The sequence below is a fragment of the Stegostoma tigrinum genome, chromosome 10, assembly GCF_030684315.1.
Source record: "Stegostoma tigrinum isolate sSteTig4 chromosome 10, sSteTig4.hap1, whole genome shotgun sequence".
Classification (NCBI taxonomy): domain Eukaryota; kingdom Metazoa; phylum Chordata; class Chondrichthyes; order Orectolobiformes; family Stegostomatidae; genus Stegostoma; species Stegostoma tigrinum.
In genome coordinates, this window is record NC_081363.1 from 4,404,898 (window position 1) to 4,428,946 (window position 24,049).

Sequence of the window (24,049 nt, forward strand, 5' to 3'; positions counted from 1 at the left end):
TTAAACCTGTAAACCAGCTTATGCCATGAGGACGGGTAAGGTACCAGTGAGGTAATAGTTGTCTTCATCACCAAATGATAGACCCACCAGACTGAACACAAGATTAGCCAAGTACTTGTATTTCTGGTTTGAGTGGCCATTTGTCATCAATTGGGAATCAGTTTGTCTGTAGAACACACTACAGCGGCTCAATGGCTAGAACTACTACCTCACAGCACCAAGGACATAGGTTTGATCCCAGCCTTGGGTAACTGTCTGTGTGGTGTTTGCACATTCTCCCTGAGTCTGTGGGTTCCATCAGGCGCTCCAGTTTCCTCCAACTGCCCAAAGATGTACAGGTCAGGTGGATTGGCCATGGGAAATGCAGGGTTACAGGAATAGGATTGGAGGGGTGTGGTCTGGGTGGGATGCTCTTAGAAGTGGCCATGTGGACTTGATGGGCCGAATAGCCTTCTTTCACACTGGACGGATTTTATTACAATCGAACGTGGACTCAGCGCCCAAATGCACTTTGCTAACCAGTGGCCTGTGCTGCAATGAGCCAGAGCTCATCCCTCCCAGCCCAGATTGACTGCATTTTTCTGTAGTATCCCTAATGCTGCACTCGCCGTGGTGTCAGCCAACTCCATCACAGATCAGAGATCGAACTCGGCACATTTGATCCAAAAGCGAGTGCTGGGCTGTTGGAATTTGGGAATTGAAGAGACAAAAAGATGGCTATACTCAGCAGGTAGCATCTGTGCAGCAATAAACAGAATTAACGTTTCAGACTCTTTCATCAGATCTGTCATCGATGAGCCAACTAACTAAATCATTCCGGAGTTCACTCCTATCGCCTGAAAATAGTGTTAATATTTTCTTTGCAGAAAAAGAAGAAAGGATAGCCAAAGAGAAAGAGCTTGGGATTTATAAAGAGCAGAAGGTAATACATATTGAAGTGATTTTACCAACTGAAGTCCGGAAATGATAATTCTTTGGAATTGCAAACATTTGCATCTATATGTTCCACTCCTTCATCAGTAAATTTTGCTGATTCCATATTTCCATGTGCCCTATAGGCTCTTTCGGTGAATGTTATTTGTTGACATACAATAATGTTGATATTATCAGCCCAACAGTCACTTAACAACTGCAAAAGCTTTTTTAGTGTGTGCCTGTTCCTTTTTCTCTCAGACACTCTCTTTGTTGCTCTTGCTCTCAGTCTAGCATTTTCTTTGCATCCAGTGCAGTCACCCTGACGCCTTTCCTTCTTTCTCTCAGATTCTCTTTCTCTTTCTCTCTTTTAAGGCTACAGGTAAGAAAACACAAGGGGATGAAGTCACTCGCGAGAACTGCCTATAACCCCCTAACAATAGCTGTATAGTGGGACAGAGAATAAATCAGGAAGTAGTGAGAGAATGTCAAAAAGACACTATATTTATCATGGTTGACTTTAATCTTCTTGAAGATTGGATAGTCAGATTGACAGAGTTAAACATGGCGCAGAATTCATAGAACATAGAACAATGCAGCGCAGATCAGGCCCTTCGGCCCTCGATGTTGTGCCGAAGAGTGTAGAGTGTATTGAGTGTATAGAGTGTATTGGAACAATTTCTAGAACAATATGTTGTGGACCCAACCAGGGATCAGGCTGTTTTGGATCTGCTAAATTAGAGGCAGGTTTGAAAAATAATCTCAGCATAAAAGATCCCCTAGGAAACAGTGACCATAACATGGAGGTAGAATTTAACATTAGGTTTGTGGGCGGAATTACTGTGCAAAACTTTAAATAAAGGTAATCACAAAATAATGAAGTCAGAAGGCTGGAGTGGACTAGGAAAGGAGTTTAACTGAAAATATGACTGAGGAACAATGCCAGACATTGAAGCAAATAGCTTATGATTCATAGCAATGATATATCCCAACGAGGAAGAAGGATTCTAGAAAGGAAATAAATCAACAATGATCAACTCAGAAATTTAAGGATAGCATCAAATGGAAAGAAAAATAACACGGAATGTGGCAAAAATAAGTAGCAAACCGTAAGATTAGGAAATTTTTCAATATTAACAAAACATGACCAAAAAAACAAGAAAAAGTAAATTTTGAGTCTTAACTAGCAAGTCATATCAAAGCTGTCAGTAAGAGCACCTGTAAATATATAAAAAGGAAAAATGGGGTCAAAGTTAGTATCGGTCCCTTAGAGAATAAGGCTGGGAAAATAACAATGGGCAACCAGGAAATGACAGAAAAGCACCGAATAAATATTTTGCATCAGTCTTCACAATAGAGTACACTAATAGCATTCTCAAAAATTAACAACCAAGGGGGAGAAATGGAGTAGAAGTACATACAATAACTATCACTAGCAAAACAGTCCTCAGGAAATGGAGCCAGTAAATCCCTGGGCTTGATGGATTGCATCTCAGCATATGGAGTGATAGAATAATACAGCATGGAAACAGGCCCTTCGGCCCAAACCGTGGTGACCATCCAGCTAGTTCCAATTGCCCACATTTGGTCCATATCCCCCTGACCCCTTCCCATCCATGTACCTATCCAAATGTTTTTAAATGTTGCTATTGTACCTGCCTCAACCTCTTTCCCTGGCAGCCCGTTCCGTATACACACCACTCTCTTCAAGAAGTTGCCCCTCAGGTCCTTCTTAAATCTTTCCCCTCCCACTTTAAACCTATGCCCTCTAGTTTTCAATTCCCATCCCTGAGAAAATGCATTCATCCTGTCTATACCTGTCATGACATATTATGCATCTCAGTAAGGTCACCCCTCATTATGCTATGTTGCAAGGAATAAAGTCCCACCCTAGAACAAAGAATAAAGAAAATTACAGCACAGGAACAGGCCCTTTGGACCCCCCCAAGCCTACACCGACGCGCTGCCCATCACAACGAAAACCCGATACATTTCCGGGGACCGTATCCCTCTATTTCTATTCTGTTCATGTATTTGTCAAGATGCCCCTTAAAAGTCACTATCATATCTGCTTCCACCACCTCCCCCGGCAGCGAGTTCCAGGCACCGACCACCCTCCATGTAAAAACCTTGCCTCGCACATCACCTTTAAACCTTGCCCCTCACACTTTAAACCCATGATCCCTTGTAACTGACTCTTCCACCCTGGGAAAAGGCTTCTGATGGTCCACTCTGTCCATGCCCTTCATAATCTCCTGGGCCTCTATCAGGTCGCCCCCCTCAACCTTCACCGTTTCAGTGAGAACAACCCAGGTTTCTCCAACCTCTCCCCATAGCTAATTCCCTCCATACCAGGCAACATCCTGGTAAATCTTTTCTGTACCCTCTGCAAAGCCACCACATCTTTCTGGTGGTGTGGCAACCAGCATTGAACACAACATTCCAAATGCGGCCTAACCAAGGTTCTGTAAAGCTGCAACATTACCTGCCAATTTTTAGCCAACCTCTCCCTATAACTCAGGCCTGCTCATCCTGGCAGCATCCTCGTAAATCTTCTTTGCACACTTTCCAGTTTAACTATGTCCTTCCGAAGATATGGTGACCAAAACTGTACACATCCTCCAAATGCTGCCTCACCAATGATTTATACAACTATAATATAACGTTCTGAGGAAGGGTGCCTGGACCTGAAACATTAACTCTGATTGTTTCTTCACAGATGCTGCCAGACCTGCTGAGCCTTTCCAGCAACTTCTGTTTTGTTCCTGATTTACAGCATCTGCAGTTCTTTCAGTTTTTATGTAACATAACATCCCAACTCCTATACTCAGTGCCAGGACCAATGAAGGCCAGCAAGCACTACCCTGTCCACCTGTGACGCTGCTTTCAACGAACTATTTACTTGTACTCCTAGGCCCCTCTGTTCCACAGCACTCCTCAGGACCTTACCATCTACTTTGTAAGCCATACCATGGCTTGATTTTTATTTATATTTATATTTAAAATAGAATAGAACAATACAGCGTGGAACAGGCCCTTCGTCCCTCGATGTTGCGCCGACCTGTGAACTAATCTAAACCCCTCCCCCTACACTGTCCCATCGTTATCCATATGCTTATCCTTAAGGAAGTAGCTGCAGAGATAGTGGGTGCACTGGAAATCTTAGATTCTGGAAAATTGCCAAAGCACCGTTATTCAAACATGGAAGGGGACAAAAAAACTGCAGACTGCTTTAAACAGAGATAATGGGAACTGCAGATGCTGGAGATTCCAAGATAATAAAATGTGAGGCTGGATGAACACAGCAGGCCAAGCAGCATCTCAGGAGCACAAAAGCTGACGTTTCGGGCCTAGACCCTTCATCAGAGAGGGGGATGGGGGGAGGGAACTGGAATAAATAGGGAGAGAGGGGGAGGCGGACCGAAGATGGAGAGTAAAGAAGATAGGTGGAGAGGGTGTAGGTGGGGAGGTAGGGAGGGGATAGGTCAGTCCAGGGAAGACGGACAGGTCAAGGAGGTGGGATGAGGTTAGTGGGTAGCTGGGGGTGCGGCTTGGGGTGGGAGGAAGGGATGGGTGAGAGGAAGAAGCGGTTAGGGAGGCAGAGACAGGTTGGACTGGTTTTGGGATGCAGTGGGTGGGGGGGAAGAGCTGGGCTGGTTGTGTGGTGCAGTGGGGGGAGGGGATGAACTGGGCTGGTTTAGGGATGCAGTGGGGGAAGGGGAGATTTTGAAACTGGTGAAGTCCACATTGATACCATATGGCTGCAGGGTTCCCAGGCGGAATATGAGTTGCTGTTCCTGCAACCTTCGGGTGGCATCATTGTGGCAGTGCAGGAGGCCCATGATGGACATGTCATCAAGAGAATGGGAAGGGGAGTGGAAATGGTTTGCGACTGGGAGGTGCAGTTGTTTGTTGCGATCACAAACAACTGCACCTCCCAGTCGCAAACCATTTCCACTCCCCCTCCCATTCTCTTGATGACATGTCCATCATGGGCCTCCTGCACTGCCACAATGATGCCACCCGAAGGTTGCAGGAACAGCAACTCATATTCCGCCTGGGAACCCTGCAGCCATATGGTATCAATGTGGACTTCACCAGTTTCAAAATCTCCCCTTCCCCTACTGCATCCCTAAACCAGCCCAGTTCATCCCCTCCCCCCACTGCACCACACAACCAGCCCAGCTCTTCCCCCCCACCCACTGCATCCCAAAACCAGTCCAACCTGTCTCTGCCTCCCTAACCGCTTCTTCCTCTCACCCATCCCTTCCTCCCACCCCAAGCCGCACCCCCAGCTACCTACTAACCTCATCCCACCTCCTTGACCTGTCCGTCTTCCCTGGACTGACCTATCCCCTCCCTACCTCCCCACCTACACCCTCTCCACCTATCTTCTTTACTCTCCATCTTCGGTCCGCCTCCCCCTCTCTCCCTATTTATTCCAGCTCCCTCCCCCCATCCCCCTCTCTGATGAAGGGTCTCGGTCCGAAACGTCAGCTTTTGTGCTCCTGAGATGCTGCTTGGACTGCTTTAAACAGTTAGTTTAACATTTATCATTTAGAAAATGTTCAAGCCTTTGAAAAATGATGTAATAACAGCACGTGTAGAAATACATAATATGATCAAGGCAGAGTCAGTGTGTGAAGGGGAAATCACATCTGGCACTTTTAGTATAACTCCCTAAGGAAAATAGATGGAGGAAACCAATAGGTGTAGTGTATTTAGACAAGGTACCTTATGTTATGTTTCTTACTAAGGTAAGATTTCATGGTGTTGGGGTGTGGTACATTAGAATGGATAATTGACTGAGTAATAGAAGGCAGAGTCGGGAAGGGGTGCTCATTTTCAGAATGGCAGCCTTTAGCTAGTGGAGTGCCACAGACATCAGTGTTGGGGTCACAGTTATTTACAATGTATATATTAACGACTTGGATGAGGAAAGTGAATGTACTGTTGTTAGGTTTGGGAATAACACAAAAATAGATGGGCAATGACAAAAAGAGTCTACTGAGGGCTAAAATTACGTGGAATGATTGGGCAAAAACTCGGCAGGCAAGCTATAATATGGAAGAATGTAAGGTTATTGCATTTTAAGAAAAAATAGAGAGACTGAATATTATTTGAGTGGAGAAAGATTGCCAAAAGTGATTTGGGAGTTAGAATTGTAGAATCTCTGCAGTGTTGAAAGAAGCCATTCAATCAATCGAGTCTGCTTTGGGCCCCTGAAGAGCATCCCACCCAGATCCAACCCCCATCCCATTTCCATAACTTCACATAGGAATTTTACCATGGCTAACCCACATAACCTGCACATCCCTGGACACTATGGATATCATTATGGATATTTTTCTAAGCATGATCAATCCGCCTGACCTGCACATCTTTGGGCTGTGGGAAGAAACCGGGACACCCAGAGAAACCACCTCCGAAATGGAGAGAACATGCAAACTCCACATTGACAGTCACACAAAGCTGGAATTGAACCCAGATCCCTGGTGCTGTGAGGCAGAAAAGTAGGGAGGACTTGCTAAAACTATACAAGATGCTAACAAGATCACAGCTGGAGTACTTTGAACAGTTTTGCTCTCCTTCTGTACGGGAAGATATACTGACATTGCCCAAAGAAGATTCATTAAGTAGACTCCAGGTGTAGAGTGGTTTTTCTTTTTGAGGAAAAGTTGTGTAGTTTATACCTGTACTCATTAGAGTTTTAAACAGTAATGGGTACCCTTATCGAAACAAGGTCAGAAACCACAAGACTGCAGATTATAGTTTGAGCTTTCAAATAAACCTGTTGGAATATAATTGTTTCAGAGATAGTAGGAACTGCAGATGCTGGAGAATCTGAGATAACAAGATGTGGAGCTGGATGAACCCAGCAGGCCAAGCAGCATCAGAGGAGCAGGAAACCTGACGTTCGGGATCTAGAAGGGTCTAGGCTCCCAAATACTGACATCACCTTGTTAGCTTATATGAATTAACTGCTCAAAACTGCATATTGAAGCAGAGATAGTAAGAACTGCCTATGCTGGAGTCAGAAGAAGGGTCCCGACCTAAAATGTCAGCTTTCCTACTCCTATGATGCTGCGTGGCCTGCAGTGTTAATCCAGCTCTATACCTCGTTATCTCTGTTGGAATATAACCTGGCGTTGTGTGATTTCTGATTTTGTCCACTCCATTCCAACTCCAGCACCTCCACATCATGGCTACCTTATTGAAACGTACAGATTCTTAGGAAATTTGATTGTAGATGTGGATAGATTGTTTCCCTTGTTGAAGAGGCTAGGAGAAGAGGGCATCATCTCATAATAAGGGGTATCACATTTCAGACCAAGATGAGGAGGAATTTCTTCACTCAGAAGGGAGTGAGCCTGTGGTATTCTTCACTGCAGAGGGCTGTAGAGGGTGGGTCATAAATCATATTTGGGGATGTGATGGACAGACTTCTAACCAGTTAGTAAATCTAGGAGTATGGGAATAATGCAGGAAAGTGGAGTTGACAATTACCAGATCAACCATAATCTCATTGAATGGCAGAGCACACTCAATAGATGCATAAATCTGAAACAAAAATCCCCAGGGTCATTGTACCCAAAGTGTTAACTCTGCCTTCTCTCCACAGGTGCTGCCAGATGTCTTGAGTTTCTCCAGCAATTCCTGTTTTTGCTCTCTTTATTCTCACCGTGTTTTGAAATTGCTCTTGCCTAGTTTTCCTTAGATTCTCTGGGATCCTGAAAACTTCTCTCACTCTCTCATCTCCTCCATCCCCACAGCTCTCCGAAATGTCTGTGCTCCTGTCATTCTGGCCTTTTCATCTTCCCTGGTATTAATTGTTAACTATAATTTCAGTTCTTTAGTTTTTTTTTCTTAAATCTTTCTACCTTACTCTCCCTGTCCCCACCCCACTTAGAAATGCTGTTTAAAACTCTAGTTGATTGAGTCTCTTCAAATCTGATCTAAGGTACGTTTAGGTGACTCAGTAGCGCATTTTGTTTTATTTCCCTCTTGGAATGTTTTATTGCATTTCAGACACAATACATACACAAAGAGTGCTGCTGTTGGTTGCCTGCATGACAAACCTTACCTTTGACTCACTTGGACCAGGGACTTAACGTCAATAAATCTCCGCTTTTTTCCAAAGCCGAGAAAATCGTCTAAGAAACGCGAGCCAATCCGAGCCAGCACAGCAGGGGAAGCCATAGAGAAGATGCTAGAGCAGAAGAAGATCTCAAGCAAGATAAATTACGACGTGCTGAGGGATCTCAACAGCAAGGGGAGCAGCACACCAACCCAGGAGGAAAGTGACAGCAGTAACCGTAGCGGTAGTAATAGCCGCAGTAAGAAGGGGCCAGCCCACCGAAAGTCAGCTGCAAACTCCCGCAGCCTCGCTACACCTGTCAACAACCTGGGCAAGAGGTACAGTTACTATCTCATGCAGAGTAGTGTGGGCACTTGGCTTCATTCAGTGTTAAATGTTTCATTACAGTAAGCGCTAATTTATTTCGCCTTACATTAGGTAGATGGGAACTGGGATTCCTGATGCCTTGGCCAATAGACACACTGCATTTTCCTGATGTTTATGTTTATGAGGAAGAGACGGATGGAATGTGACACGTTGGACAGCACTTTCAGAGAGATGATACATACACAATGGTCTTCTGTGCTGAATGATTCTACAATAATGTTACATTACACCTAGCTGTGCACACAAGGAAGGAGTCTGCCTCAATATGCAGAGATAACACAGTGTGGGACCTGGAGGAACACAGCAGGCCAGGCAGCATCAGAGGAGCAGGAAAGCTGACATTTCGGGTCAGGACCCTTCTTCTGACTCCAGCAAAGGCAGTTCTTACTATCTCTACTTCAATATGGAGTTTTCAGCAGTTAATTCATATAAGCTAATAAGGTGTTGTCGGCATTTGGGAGTCCCGGTGCTGAGGTAGGGTCAGTGTCAAGTCAGTGTCACCACCTATCATTCCGTATGTTCTGGTGGAAAACAAAATTGTCTGATTCCAGGAGAATAGTTGATAACTAACTGAAATGTTTGGAAGTTAGTGGCACTGAAGGTGAGGAGGGGAATGGGGTTCAGATCAGTGCGGACCCAGTAAGAGTGATTTCAACATGAGGTTGGCATGATTGCCTGTCCTATGATGAAGTTCCCGCGAAGGAGAAAAGTAGTCCCACAATCTTGTGAAAAGAAGAGCCTGATACTGACTCGAAAGTTAAACTGGCCCCAGGTCTGGAATAGGCAGAGTGGTAGCTGGATGTTATGAGCTACATGAAGGCAGATGTGTCAACCAGTAGTCCTTCTAATTAATTTTTCCTCCGAGAGGACCCCCGAGGTTGGTGTGTGGCAGCACCTTCTGAAAACTGAAAGTCAGTGCTGAGAATGGCATCGACACACTGATTAGCTTAGAGAGCACGTTTGTGTCAACTATCATGTGAGATTAGAGCTCCTTCTCCCATCCACAAACTAATGGATTCCCAGTCTTAGAAACAGGCAACTTGTTTCAGTTAGCCCAGAAATATGAAACAATTAAAGCCAAGTCTAACTCCTACCTCACTACATAAATGACACACTGAATACTGACATACTCACCTCCACCCAGACCCATCTGACCACCCTCCAAGAATGACTACGTCCTACCCCTGCCACCTCATTCACCTCCCCACTCTGCCACCCTAACTATTTGCTAGCAATCATCTGCTCCCCTGTTGACTTTTTTTTTCCCTTTATTCCTTCACGGGATGAGGGTGTCACTGGCCAGGCAGCATTTAATGCCCATCCCTAATCGCCCAGAGGGCAGTTAGGAGTCAACCGCATTGTTGTGGGTCTGGAGTTGGCTGTAGGCCAGACCAGGTAAGGATGGCAGTTTCCTTTCCTAGGGGACATTAGTAAACCAGATGAGTTTTTCCGACAATCGACAATGGATTCATGGTTATCGTTAAATTCTTAATTCCACATATTTATTGAATTTAAATTCCACCATCTGCCGTGGCAGGATTCAAACCCAGGCCCCCAGGACATTCCCTGGGTCTCTGGATTGACAGTCCAGTGATAATACTGCTAGGCCATCGCCTCCCCACTAGACTGACATCTAAACTGCAAGTACCAGCTCATGCCATTAAATGGGCATGTTCAGTCTTTGGCTATAACTCTCTAGGGCTACTTAGAGCACCAGCACACACCATATCTATAATTAAGCTAGGCTCGGAAAGCCCTGGAATGCAGAGCAATGTGGGAGTATTCAAAGGAAGAAGTAACACGACAACTATTGTATTCCTCAGAGTGTTTAGGACGCTGATACATAGTTTGAATTTTTTCTGTTGTTTTTAATTAACTCTTTTTGTATGTAACTGACTGGTTCCTCATTTGTTTCTTTCCAAGGTGACACAGCAAGCTGGCAATCTGTCTGAGTTGGCAGATTTGAAAATTTGCATAGATTGTTTAAAAATTCTAATCCTTGAACAAAACTGAGCTTCAGTGGAAGAGAAATTGTAACTGCAGGGGTGGTTGAATATTTTAATGGCGTAGATAGTATTTGTTAGACAACAGAATCCAGTGTTATCATGGATTGATGGGAATATGGAAATTGGAACATAAACAGATCAGCCAAAATCTTATTGAATAGCAGAGCAGGTTTGAAACTCTGATTGGCCTACTTTTGTAGCTAATCCCTGTGTTTGTATGAAGTGTCCTCCTGTGGCCTTCAGAATACAGAACCACGTTCAATCCCCTGCCCTGATTAAGTGACAAAGAGATTCCCATTCATGTCTTGACTGTAAAGGCTCCCTGCGACAGTGTTTTAAAGAGTTATACAGCTTGGAAACAGACCCTTCAGCACAGCACCAACCAGATACCCAAATCTGACCTGGCCCCATTAGCTGCCTTTGGCCCATTTCTCTCTCAACTGTTCCTACACCTATCCAGAAGCCTTTTAAATGTTGTAATTTTTCACACGGATGATCCTGGGATGGTAGGCCTAACATACGATGAACGGCTGAAGATCCTGGGATTGTATTCATTAGAGTTTAGAAGGTTGAGGGGAGATCTAATAGAAACTTACAAGATAATGCATGGCTTAGAAAGGGTGGACGCGGGGAAGTTGTTTCCGTTAGGTGGGGAGACTAGGACCCGTGCGCACAGCCTTACAATTAGAGGGGATCAATTTAGAACGGAAATGAGGAAACATTTCTTTGGTGGGCTTGTGGAATTCATTGCCACGGAGCGCAGTGGAGGTCGGGACGTTAAATGTCTTCAGGGCAGAGATTGATAATTTCTTGATCTCGCACAGAATTAAGGGCTACAGGGAGAGTGCAGGGAAGTGGAGTTGAAATGCCCATCAGCCATGATTAAATGGCGGAGTGGACTCAATGGGCCAAATGGCCTTACTTCCACTCCTATGTCTTATGGTCTTACGGTAATTGTACCAGACTCTACCACTTCCTCTGGCAGCTTATACCATACACGTACGACCCATTGTGTGAAGAAGTTGCCCCTTAGGTCCCTTTTAGATGTTTCCCTTCTGACAAATTTCTCCTTCCATTTAAGTCACTGACCTCTTATTTTTAAATAGTACCTCCTAGTTCTGGAAAGTAATTAGGTCACACGGAGTGGAAAACTATATTTTATCCATTTAAATCATCATAATTTCAACTTTCTACTCATGATTCAAAGTTTAATTTCTTTCTTCGAAGCTGAACAACTGGGATTGATCACAGTGTCAGTTACTGAACTCATTTTTATCCTTCCAAAGTGATGAAGCACCTTTGCCTTACTCTGCCTTCAATGACTGCTGTAATCTATTGACAAAGTTAAAGCCATCTTATACCAGTCCCTGACTTACCCTCTTAATTATATACTGAGTATTGTTTGGGTCCTCTGTCTTAAAGAGGGATGCACGCGCATTGAAGACAATTCAGGTAAGGTTCATTAGGCTAATTCCTGGAGTGAAGGGCTGGCCTTGAACAGGCAGATTGGGCAGGTTGACCCTATACTTATTGGAGTTTCGAAACAAAAAGCACCATTTGCATCTGTTTAGGTACCGGAGCAGTCTGAGTCCTTACCCAGCCAGCTCGAGAAGCTCAGCGTTATCCAGGACAAAGCAGCCTTCTTGGTTAGCAGCCCTGTCACCACGTTCGACATTCACTCCCGTCATCACCAACACGCAGTAGCAAAAGTGCAAACTGTGTACAAGATGCACTGCAGCAACTCACCGAAGTTTCTCCAACAGCACCTTCCAAGCCTGGAACCCCTGCCTCAAAGGATAAGAGAGCTGGTGCTGGGTTAGTAAATATATTGAAGGCACAGTTAGCTCAATTTTAGATCAACAAGGAAATTGAAGGTTGCGAGGGATGTGCAGGAAGTGAATATGAAGCCCTAATCTGATAAACCACCATCTTATTGATTGGCAGAATATGCTCAAAGGGCTGAATGGCCTAGATAACAAAGTGTGAGGCTGGATGAACACAGCAGGCCAAGCAGCATCGTAGGAGCACAAAAGCTGACGTTTCATGCGTAGACCCTTCATCAAATTCTGCTGTGTTCATCCAGCTCCACACTTTGTTATCTCAGATTCTCCAGCATCTGCAGTTCCCATTACCTCTGAATGGCCTACTCCTCTTTCTTATTCTCTAAAGGTTCAGCATTTGATTTACTTTTGAGATAATTAAGCATCATTGCAGATCATCCTGGAATTGATGTCAGCTGCTTAATCTGCTCATCCTTGACTTTGGGAATGACCTCACTTCAATTGGTACATGTCTGTGTGCTCCAGGAATAGCTGTGTAATAATAATCATGCTGTAAAAAGCCATCAGCAAAAAGCACAGATGAGGTGTGTAGTCAGCTAATCTTCATCGGAGACAAATTAGGTCAACGAGTCCTTGCAAGCAGTGCTAAAAATAAGAGTGTCAAAGGTTGCTGTCCAGCTCTGATAGCTGTCAGTGTTAATATTAGCATGAAATCTGATTCTTTCCTCTCCCCATCCAGCCCCAAACCTGTCTCAGTTCAGGCCTGTGTTTCACTCTCAGCTGCTTACTCCGATCAGAATTAAATGACAGATGACTGAATGCCAGCCATTAGTGCATTGGTTTACATGAATATTTAATATATTCTGGTGGGATGTTGCAAGTACTCTGCTTTGCGAAGGGCTGTTTGGCTGCAGCTCGGCCTGACCATGGAGTTTCATTTTTATTGTTGTCTTTCCCCCTCATCCTGCCCTGAAAGACATAGATAATTCTGCTCTGACATGTATCCTTGTTCAAATTTGTTCGATGAATATTGCAGGCTTTTGAACTGTGTAGGCCATCACAGCAGAGATGGAATCAGTCCTCACCTGTCATGTGCACATTTATTTTCAGCAAACAGTTTGGGATTATGAGTGGGATCTTGGATTGAGCATGCTTCTCTTCTTTCACTCCGACATAGACTCCATACCTGATCCCATCCCATGTCCCTACCTCTTCACTGCAGCTCTGTCAGAAAAAGCTAATCTGACAAAACCTTCACTCTAAAAATACTTATTTTCCAATATTTGTTCTGGTTGACCAGAAACACCTTGTAAAGTTGAACATTAATACATATTGTCACACTACCTTGGTCATCTCTGCTGTACTATTATTGTATTAGTGAAGTGTCTGACCCATAGGATTACAGGGCACATGCTGAGCTGCAACTATGCAGGTTCTCGACATTGTCATTTGTCTGGCTAAATCAGCTAGTACAGGCAGAGAAAGAATTGATGCATTACGGGTAGCCTAAAAGCTTTTCAGTCGGAAGAAAGAGAATTTAGTTAGTCCCAATCAATGCCTGTATCCAGTTTATTTATATGAGTGTGTGTCCATGTGTACATATTCTGTGCAATTCGGTGAATCAGTTTTTGTGTTTATACCCATGCGATGTTGGTCATAGAAAAGTACAGCACAGTATAGGCCATTCGGCCCACGATGTTGTGCCGTGGAATAATCCTAATCCAAAAATAAAATAACCTAACCTACATTCCCCTCAATTCACTGCTCTCCATGTGCATGTCTAGCAGTCGCTTACATGTCACTAATGACTCCGCTTCCATGACTACCACTGGTAAACTATTCCATGCGCTCACAACTCTCTGGGTGAAGAACCTCCCTCTGACGTCTCCTCTATACCTTCCTCCTAACACCTTAAAACTATGACTCCTCGTGGCAGTCAATCCTGCCCTGGGGAAGAGTCTCTGGCTATCGACTCTATCCATGCCCCTCATTACCTTGTACACCTCGATCAGGTCGCATCTCTTCCTCCTTCTCTCTGGAGAGAAAAGTCCGAGCTCAGTCAACCTCTCCTCGTAAGACAAGCCCTCCAGTCCAGGCAGCATCCTGGTAAACCTCCTTTGCACCCTCTCCAAAGCCTCCACATCTTTCCTATAATAGGGCGACCAGGACTGGACACAATATTCCAAGTGTGGTCTCACCAGGGTTTTGTAGAGCTGCAGCATAACCTCGCGGCTCTTAAACTCGATCCCCCTGTTAATGAAAGCCAAAACACCATATGCTTTCTTAACAACCTTATCCACCTGGGTGGCAACTTTGAGGGAGATGGCAACTTTGGTCATGTGTGGTGATTCCATACTTGTGTGTCTGGCTGAATGTGTATGTACCCGTGATACTGTCCACATATTGTGTATAATACCTAATGGTTACTAAGCCATCTACAACCCAACCAATTCTGTTCATGTATCAGGATTATGAGGCTAATCGTGTAACTTCAGAATCACAGAATGGTTACAACACAGATGGAGAGACTGTTCAGCCTATCGAGCCGGTGCCAGCCTTCCAAGAAACAATTTACTTGCTGCTACAACCATGGTTTTCTCTCCGTATCCCTACACGTTTTTCTCTCTCTGATAATCCATTTCCTTTCTAAATAACCTGATGGTGCTTGCCTCCAAACTCTCAGGCAGTGCTCTACAGCTTCTGACTGTTCGCTGTGTGAAATTGTTAATAGAACATAGAACATTACAGCACAGTACAGGCCCTTCGGCCCTCGATGTTGTGCCGACCTGTCATACCGATCTCAAGCCCATCTAACCTACACTATTGCATGTACGTCCATATGTTTGTCCAATGACGCCTTAAATGTCCCAAAGTTGGCGAATCTACTACCGTTGCAGGCAAAGCGTTCCATTCCCTTACTACTCTCTGAGTAAAGAAACTACCTCTGACATCTGTCCTATATCTTTCACCCCTCAATTTAAAGCTATGCCCCCTTGTGCTCGCCGTCATCATCCTAGGAAAAAGTCTCTCCCTATCCACCCTATCTAACTCTCTGATTATTTTATATGTTTCAATTAAGTCACCTGTCAACCTTCTTGTCTCTAATGAAAACAGCCTCAAGTCCCTCAGCCTTTCCTCGTAAGACCTTCCCTCCATACCAGGCAACATCCTAGTAAATCTCCTCTGCACCCTTTCCAAAGCTTCCACATCCTTCTTACAATGCGGTGACCAGAACTGTACACAATACTCCAAGTGCGGCAGCACCAGAGTTTTGTACAGCTTCACCATAACCTCTTGGTTCCGGAACTCGATCCCTCTATTAATAAAAGCTAAAACACTGTATGCCTTCTTAACAGCCCTGTCAACCTGGTTGGCAACTTTCAAGGATCTGTGTACATAGACACCGAGATCTCTCTGCTCATCTACACTACCAAGAATCTTACCATTAGCCCTGTACTTTGCCTTCCGGTTACTCCTACCAAAGTGCATCACCTCACACTTGTCTGCATTAAACTCCATTTGCCACCTCTCAGCCCAGCTGTGCAGCTTATCTATGTCTCTCCTCAACCTACAGCATCCTTCATCACTATCCACAACTCCACCGACCTTAGTGTCGTCTGCAAATTTACTAACCCATCCTTCTACGCCCTCATCCAGGCCATTTATAAAAATGACAAACAGCAGTGGACCCAACACCGACCCTTGCGGTACACCACTAGTAACTGGTCTCCAGGATGAACATTTCCCATCAACTACCACCCTCTGTCTTCTTTCAGCAAGCCAATTTCCGATCCAAACTGCTATATCTCCCACAATTCCATTCCTCCGCATTTTGTACAATAGCCTATTGTGGGGAACCTTATCGAACGCCTTGCTGAAATCCATATACACCACATCAACCGGTTTACTCTCATCTACCTGTTTGGTCACCTTGTCAAAGAACTCAATAAGGTTTGTGAGGCACGACCTTCCCCTCACAAAACTGTGCTGACTCTCCCTAATCAATTTATTCTCTTCCAGATGATTATAAATCCTATCCCTTATAACATTTTCCAACACTTTACCAACAACTGAGGTAAGGCTCACTGGTCTATAATTACCAGGGTTGTCTCTACTCCCCTTCTTGAACAGGGGAACCACATTTGCTATCCTCCAGTCGTCTGGCACTATTCCTGTCGACAATGACGAGTTAAAGATCAATGCCAAAGACTCGGCAATATCCTCCCTGGCTTCCCAGAGGATCCGAGGATAAATCCCATCCGGCCCAGGGGACTTATCTATCTTCACCCTCTGAAGGATTACTAATACCTCTTGCTCGTGAACCTCAATCCCACCTAGTCTAGTAGCCTGTATCTCAGTATCCTCCTCGACAACATTGTCATTTTCCAGAGTGAATACTGTTGAAAAATATTCATTTAGCGCTTCCCCTATCTCATCTGACTCCACACACAACTTACCACTACTATCCTTGATTGGGCCTAATCTTACTTTTGTCATTCTTTTATTCCTTAAATACCTGTTCTTCCATGTTACCATCACTTCTTTTACCAATTAGCTCAAATGTGTCCTCTGTTTCTCAACCCTTCCACCAATGGGAACAGAGTTCTCCCCAGCTACCCTGTCTAGGTCCCTCATGATTTTGCACATCTTTATCTCCCCTCAAGGCTTCATGTTTCCAAGGAAGACTTCTCCAATCTCATGACAGAACTGAAGTTCCTAATTCCTGGAACCATTCTCATGAATCTTTTCTGCGCTCTCCCCAGTGCCTTCACATGATTCCTAAATGTGGCAGGCAGAACTGAATATAATGCTCCGTCTGAATATTCTATACAAGTTCAAGAAATGAAACTTTAAAAAAAAACAATGAGTTGAATTGAACATTGAATCCAGGCAAAGGTTGACTGTAACACTGTATCGGTGCAACATCATATGTCTGCAATGAAAACCAAAAGAACTGCTGATACTGTAAATCAGAGACAAAATTAGAAATTGCTGGACAAACTCAGCAGGTCTGGCAGCATCTGCAGAGAGAGATCAAAGTTAACATTTCAGGGTGAGTGGGTTCTGAGAAAGGGTCACTGAACCTGAAACGTTGACTCTGATTTCTCTCAATAGATGCTGCCAGAACTGCTGAACCTTTCCAGCAATTTCCATACATGTCTGAAATGGTCGTGTTGAATTGGTGCTAGAATATATCAGGTTTAACCTGACTGAATACAAATAGAATATCTCGAGATCATCCATGTGGAAGGAAGATTATGGAAAAAATCCTTACAGACTACAGATAGAGAGATGTCGCTGGACTGCTTTTGTTTCCTGTTTCAATCTGAGAATAAATGCTGCGTATAATGCCCTATGATTAGTCCTCTATAAATAAATTAGTTGCCATAGATACTAGAGAAGCAGGTAAATCTCTTGGATATTCAGAACTAGGTTAACTAGTCTTATAGGATATCTCTGGCCTAATTTGTTTCTGGTTATGCAGTGATCCCAATGCACACCTTCAGGCAGACTTGCTTTATTCTGCCAATCCTCTACTAAGGCTGACCATGTTTTGCTCAGATACGGGTCCAAAGATGTCACCTTCATTGTGCAGTTCCGAGGGAGAGCCGCATTGCAGGAGGAATTATCCTTCAAATGAGTTAAATTGAGGCCCGTCTTCCCATAAAATATTCCATGCATTTATTGTGAAAACGATTAGTCAGTGTGACGTAGCTAATGTTTATCCCTTAATTAAGATGGCACAAACGGATTTCTGGTAACAGACCAGTTCCTGTTTGTGGGGTTTATTGTGTGCAAACAGGCTTTCACTGTGGTGACACTTTCAAAACAGCGGCAAAGTGATTTGGAACATCCTGAAATGATGAAAAAAAATCTGAGTCACCCAGTGCAGACCTGACTGACCAGCGGAAAGAACGGTTTGGGACGTAATTCAAGGGTTTCAGGAACAGGGTAGGCAGCGGATTAAGCTTAGGGACTGTAGAGAATAATGTGCAAGGTAGACTGGTTGAGCCTAGTAGCTGTTCTTTATATATCAACTTTCTTTGCATTCCATGTCTGTTTTTGTCGAGCAAGTAGTTTCATTACTTAATTTCACTCTATCATTGACCTCTTTCTGGAATATTATATTTCGAGTTGAATTGATTATTTGGGATAACAAGGTGCGGAGCTGGATGAATACAGCAGGCCAAGCAGCATCTTAGGAGCAGGAAAGCTGATGTTTTGGGCCTAGACTCTTCATCAGAGAGGGGGATGGGAAGAGGGTTCTGAAATAAATAGGGAGAGAGGGAGAGGCGGATAGAAGATGGATAGAGAAGAAGATAGGTGGAGAGGATTCAGACCGGTCAAACACGCAGGGATGGAGCTCGTAAAGGTGAGTGTGGATGGAGAGGTAGGGAGGAGATAGGTCAGTCCAGGGATATTGGCATCCCTGGGAAGGTCAGCTTTTATTGCCCATACTTAATTGCCCTGGAGAACGTGGATTTCTTTGTACGTCAAAGGGCAATTATGAGCCAATGCTTTCTGTGGACCAGATATCACGTATAGACGAGATCCCATTAGGAGAGCATGTTTGTTCTCGAAGGGGCATTAATGAACCAGTGCAGCACTATAATGCCAAGTCTGGGCTGAGTTAGCTCAGGAACAGGAACAATCAACCACTTAGCATTTTGCAGTCAGTTGCTTTTTCATGTGTCCTCTGCTCATCATCTGTCCACTGGCACTCCCTCTTTCAACATCTGCACCTCATACCTTGCTTTGAAGCCCCTCAAAGAATGACCGTCCTGTTGCTACTGCCTTCTGATCTCTGTCTATTTCTCCCCAATCCCCCGCTCTCTTTGTCTTCTGTTTGGTCCTTGTTTATCACCATGTGAATTAATTTGAAGCATCTCCTAATAGCTGAAACTCTCTATATAAATGTACATCTGTACAGAATGCATGCATGTTGGACGAGAGTATGAGCAGCCTCGACACTGGTGCTGCTGCAGTCGAATAGCCCGGCATGAATCATGCGTAAATGTCCTTTTGAGTCAGGTGTCTGTGGACAGATGACCTGCAGGAATCTTTACCCAAGAGAATCTGTTCCTTATGAATAAAATTGGAACATTACCAAGTATAATTTCTCACTTGAAATATATTTCGTCTGAACTGTAATTCTGTAGCTTTCACTCTGAATTGAAAAGAAACTGATTCTTTGCAAAAGGAGACATTAATATACTGGGATCGTATGCAGCTAGTTTCTCATACCTTTCCTTCACCAACTTCTAAGACTTATTTGAATGTACTTGTCTTTTATTGAGATGCTAATTTGTTTAAACCTTATCTCTGTCTATGATAATTATCTCTCTGAAGTTGGTTTCTAATATACAGAGGTATGTTGAATATTGAAGTAATTTGGCATAGCAAATGAATTGGGTCATTTTGTCCAGTCACACACTTCTTAGAACAACTCGACAAGTTATTATTGTAAATTATGGCATTTCTGTAGGACAATAGGACAGAGATTTTAAAGTTGCTAGGCATCTTAAAATGTTGGCACAAATAGTTACTTTTCAGCTTTCTCATGCCACATTGACAAACAAAATATACTCTACCCTCTGAACTGGTGAGAAATGCTCATTCTGTTAAAGACTCGCTTGATTTTATTAACTTGTTAAAGTTTCATTATGAAAGCTGACTTGCCCAGCTCAGTGGCCAGTACTCGTGGCTCTGAGTTAAAAGGTTGTGATTTTGAGTCTCATCCCAGTGATGAGTGTGTGATCCAGGCTGAGTGTCCCAGTGCAGTACTGAATGACTGCTGCTCTGTCTAAGATAGCATCTTTCCGAAGAGACATACCACACCTGAGGAGGACCTCTTATCCTCTTGGGCAGACAAAAATATCTCCCTCCTCCACTACAAACTGGAACCCCCCACCACCACCACCATGCCCTATCTAATATTTATCATTCACTCAACATCATTTTTAAAAGAAAATGTTTCATCTTATTCATTTTAATTTATGGAAGCTTGCAGGGTACAAAATAACTGCTGTGTTTCCTGCATGACATCAGTGGCTGCATTTCAGAAAGTACTCTGTTGGCTGTGAGTCACTTTGGGGATACTCCTGGGTGGTGAGCATTACTGTATAACTGTGAGTTTATTCTTATTAATCCTGTTGTCAAGTTCTCCATGCACAATAATCTAGCCTGAGCTCCTGAAATGCTGCTTGGCCTGCTGTGTTCATCCAGCTTCACACTTTGTAATCTAGCCTGACAGTTCAGTGCATGGTTGTGGGAGAGCTACACTGCCAGACTGAGTCCCTGTCTGCTTGTTCAGGATCCCACAGACTGGATGAACAATAGTGGGGCATTTCTCCTGATGTCTTGGCTGACAATTGCCCCATAGCCAGCAGCACTGGTAACTAGTTACTGTTCTGATGCAAGACCATGAAAAGACTTGAAATTTTAGTTCTGTTTTTCTCTCCACGTAATGTGCTGCCTGGCCTGAGGAGTGCTTCCTGTATTTTCTGTTTATCTTTCAGATCTACAGTGTCTGCAATATTTCAATTTTGTAGCAACTGACCAGTTTTCTGAATTGCTGTTTGCAGAATTTTGTGTGTGCATGTTAGATATAAATTAACCCAATCTTTCAAAGAGTGATTCGTCGGCTGTAAAGTACTATGAGATTAACCCCGAGATAAAACATTGAATGTAACTTTGTGATGTAGATGAGAGACGTGATAAAACACAAATCAATGCTAACACTCTGAGGTGCACTGTGTGCAATGGAACTGAGTTATGCCGTTTGAAGGCCTCAGCTTTGCTCCCTGCACTAATTATTGTGGCAGGCAAGTCACTAGCATTGGTTTAGTTGTTCCTGGGCGAGTAATCAGCTGGATTATTCACTGAGGGGCAGGAAAGCCAGCTCTAGTGTCTCCTGTGACTGTGAGTGCTATCCACAGCGCCACGCTATTGTTGACAGTGCATCCCAAACCCATGGCCACTGTAAACCTAGGCAGACAAGGACCACAAATGCATCGCCACCAGCTGCACCCCCCTCTGCACCCATACAGCACCAACTCTAGATCAGCCGTTTGTCTATCATTACTGGGTCACTCTCTCTTTCACTTTCACTACAGTGGCTCAAGAAGAAGGCCTTCAATCACATGCTCAAGGTCAAGCTGGAGACGTGGCAGTAAATATTGACCCTGCCAGCATTCGGGAATGATTATATTAAAAAATCTCTGCCTGTTGCTGATCAGTGTCTGATAGCCCTACACTGTCAAGTGAGGAAGGAATAGGTATCATTACAAAACAAAAGTGTTTATCAAGAAGCGGTAAGATCTGCTGATGCTGGAGTCTGAGATAACAAGGTGTGGGCCTGGAGGAACACAGCAGGCCAGGCAGCATAAGAGGAGCTGGAAAGCTGATGTTTCGGGTTGGGACTTTTCTTCATAAGGGTCCCGACCCGAAACATCTGTTTTCCTGCTCCTCTGATGCTGCCTGGCTTGCTGTGTTCCTCCAGCTCCACCCAGTGTTTGTCTAGTTTGTCTTCTGTCATGTGCTAAAGATGGAAACATCTTGATTCTTTAGTCTCATTGCTGAGCCCAAAGGGAGTCGTAACAAAACAGTTACTTTGAAATGCAGCAAACAGTTTTTTCACAGCAAGCTCCATGAGCAGAAGCTGTTGATCAAGGGATGGATGTGGGCAGAGCACTCGGAGGAACTTCAGAAAGCATCACGGGAGCTTTGTAACCCAGCTGAGGGGTCAAAGGCAGTTCTCAAATTATCGTCTCATGTGCAAGACATTATCTCAGTATTTCAGTGGAAGAGTTGGCCTAGATCTTATCGTTTCATAGTAATAGATTATTCCAGGTAATCAATCTCTATCAATGAGACTACAACAGATGCAGCTATGAGGTGATGAAAGCCTCCAGTTGGCACACTTTGAGAATCGGAGGCCCAAAGTCACCTGTTCCTCACTACTCAGCATGCCCCAAGCTACTTGGGGACTTTGTCTCAAAATATTGCTTCTTCAATGAAATCTGTCCAATGTAGTTCGTGTGCAAAGGTGATTGTGGTGAACGGACATAGAGAAATGGAGAATGACATTGACGTCTCAAGACAGCCAGCACAGGCATGATGGATGGAATGGCCTCTTTCTGCTCTGTTGCAGTTCTCTCATTCTGTGATAGCATTTGTGCTGCTAGTCAAACTTGAGATCTTTTCATCTGTGTGACTTATCTCTACACTGTACTTGTAGACCTTCAATCAATGCAGTCGGTAGTGTGTAGGTGGAATATTTGCTGTCAAGTGCAGATGAAACTGTAGGTGGAATTCAGAGTAGAGAAGTTGAGGGTTTTGATATGGCAGTAGATTTCTTCGAACAATGTGCTTTCATTTCCTTTCCCGCTGACGATGATTAGCCCCAGCAGCTCAACACCTCATATTATAACTCAGCTCACTGTGTCTCAACAGATAAATGTACTGTTTCATAACCAGTTCCTCTGCCCTGGTTCTCCTGAAGCAATCTGTGTCTCGAGCTTGGGGCTGAAGCAGAGGCTGGGGATCTGTGTCTGTGCAACGGCAGAGACCGCGCTCTCTGTGAAAGATGTCAAGGTTCCAGAAACCACAAATAGTTTCATGCCCCCTTCATGCTTGAAAAAAGTTATTTGTAGGGATATAAGTTCTTTTTTAAAGTGAAATAGATGGTGACTTATACTACTCAGAGCTGGCCAATTGGTGTTCTGATTTTCTGGTTTGACAAGCCTCTAACTGTGAAGCAGTGCGATACCACTAACAGCTAGGTAGCCTCTGAACCTATTCAGACCTTGTGTTTAACCTGAAGATATTGACTCCTGCTTGAGGTTCAATTCTATATGAAGCCTTTGTCACTCAAATGCCCATTATTTCTGTTTCGGTTAACTATTTACCAAATAAAAGCAAAATACCATGGATACTGGAAATCTGAAATAAAAATAAAGTTCAGGGAAAACCCAGCAGGCCTGGCACCAACTACGGAGATAGAAACAAGGGTTAACATTTCAATTCCAATGTGACTGTTCTGAATCTGTAGTAAATGTTTTCAGATTACGAAACTTTGAATCCAAGTTGCGGAGTTGGATTCTGAGCTGCAGGAACATTGCACCACATCAGGGAAATTAATTAAATACTTCAGGAGATGGTCATACCTGTCAGATGAAGTAACTCAAGTTTGGTCTGTGATTAGGAACAGAAAATTGTGACTGCAGGTGTGGCAGATTTGGGGACCCAGAGGTTGCATTTGTCGAGCCTCTGTCCCTGAAATTGTCAGCGAGTAGCAAGGTGCTTGCAAGCTGCTTGGATAATTGTGGGGACTGCAGGGAGGATAAGTGAACGGGGAGGATATAGGAATGTTATAGTGGTAGGAGACAGTATAATTTGCAGGATCGTTACTGTTCTGTTTAGCCAAATGCGCAAGTCCTGAAGTCTGTGTTGCCTGGCCGGTGCCAGGGTTATTTTTTCATTCTCCCATGGAATGTGGGTTTCATTGACTGGGTCAGTAATTATTGTCAGCTACTACACGAACTTGAGAAAGTGGTGGCGAGTGAAATAACTCAACAGAGGCCAGTATCCCATCACCAAATCACCCTGTATTTACACATGACACTGACCCCGGTAACACAGAGCCGGCTCCAAGAATAAACAGAATCCTTGACACTCCTGTTTATATCAGTCAGCCAGGGCTTCCTGATTGGACCAGATTAACAGTCCCAGTCAGGGAACTCATATTCTGTGAGGTCCACCTGGCTGACCTTGTTCCAGTGACTATGCTGCAGTTCATGTGCTCTAGGTTGATCTGCCATGTCCTTAGGGAAGGACTTCCAGGATCTTCTCACAGAGATAGTAAAGGAATGACAATATATTTC

General features: G+C 44.0%; 1 protein-coding gene across 3 annotated transcripts in view; it reads left to right on the forward strand.

Moving 5' to 3' along the window:
* brf1b (BRF1 RNA polymerase III transcription initiation factor subunit b) overlaps positions 1 to 24,049 on the forward strand; it is a 424,707-nt gene that overhangs the window by 337,939 nt on the left and 62,719 nt on the right. For all 3 annotated transcript variants that reach the window (XM_059648920.1, XM_059648921.1, XM_059648922.1), the window contains 2 exons: positions 867 to 922; positions 8,054 to 8,328. In XM_059648920.1, the coding sequence (XP_059504903.1) occupies positions 867 to 922; positions 8,054 to 8,328 (331 nt within the window). The remainder of the gene's footprint in view (positions 1 to 866; positions 923 to 8,053; positions 8,329 to 24,049) is intronic.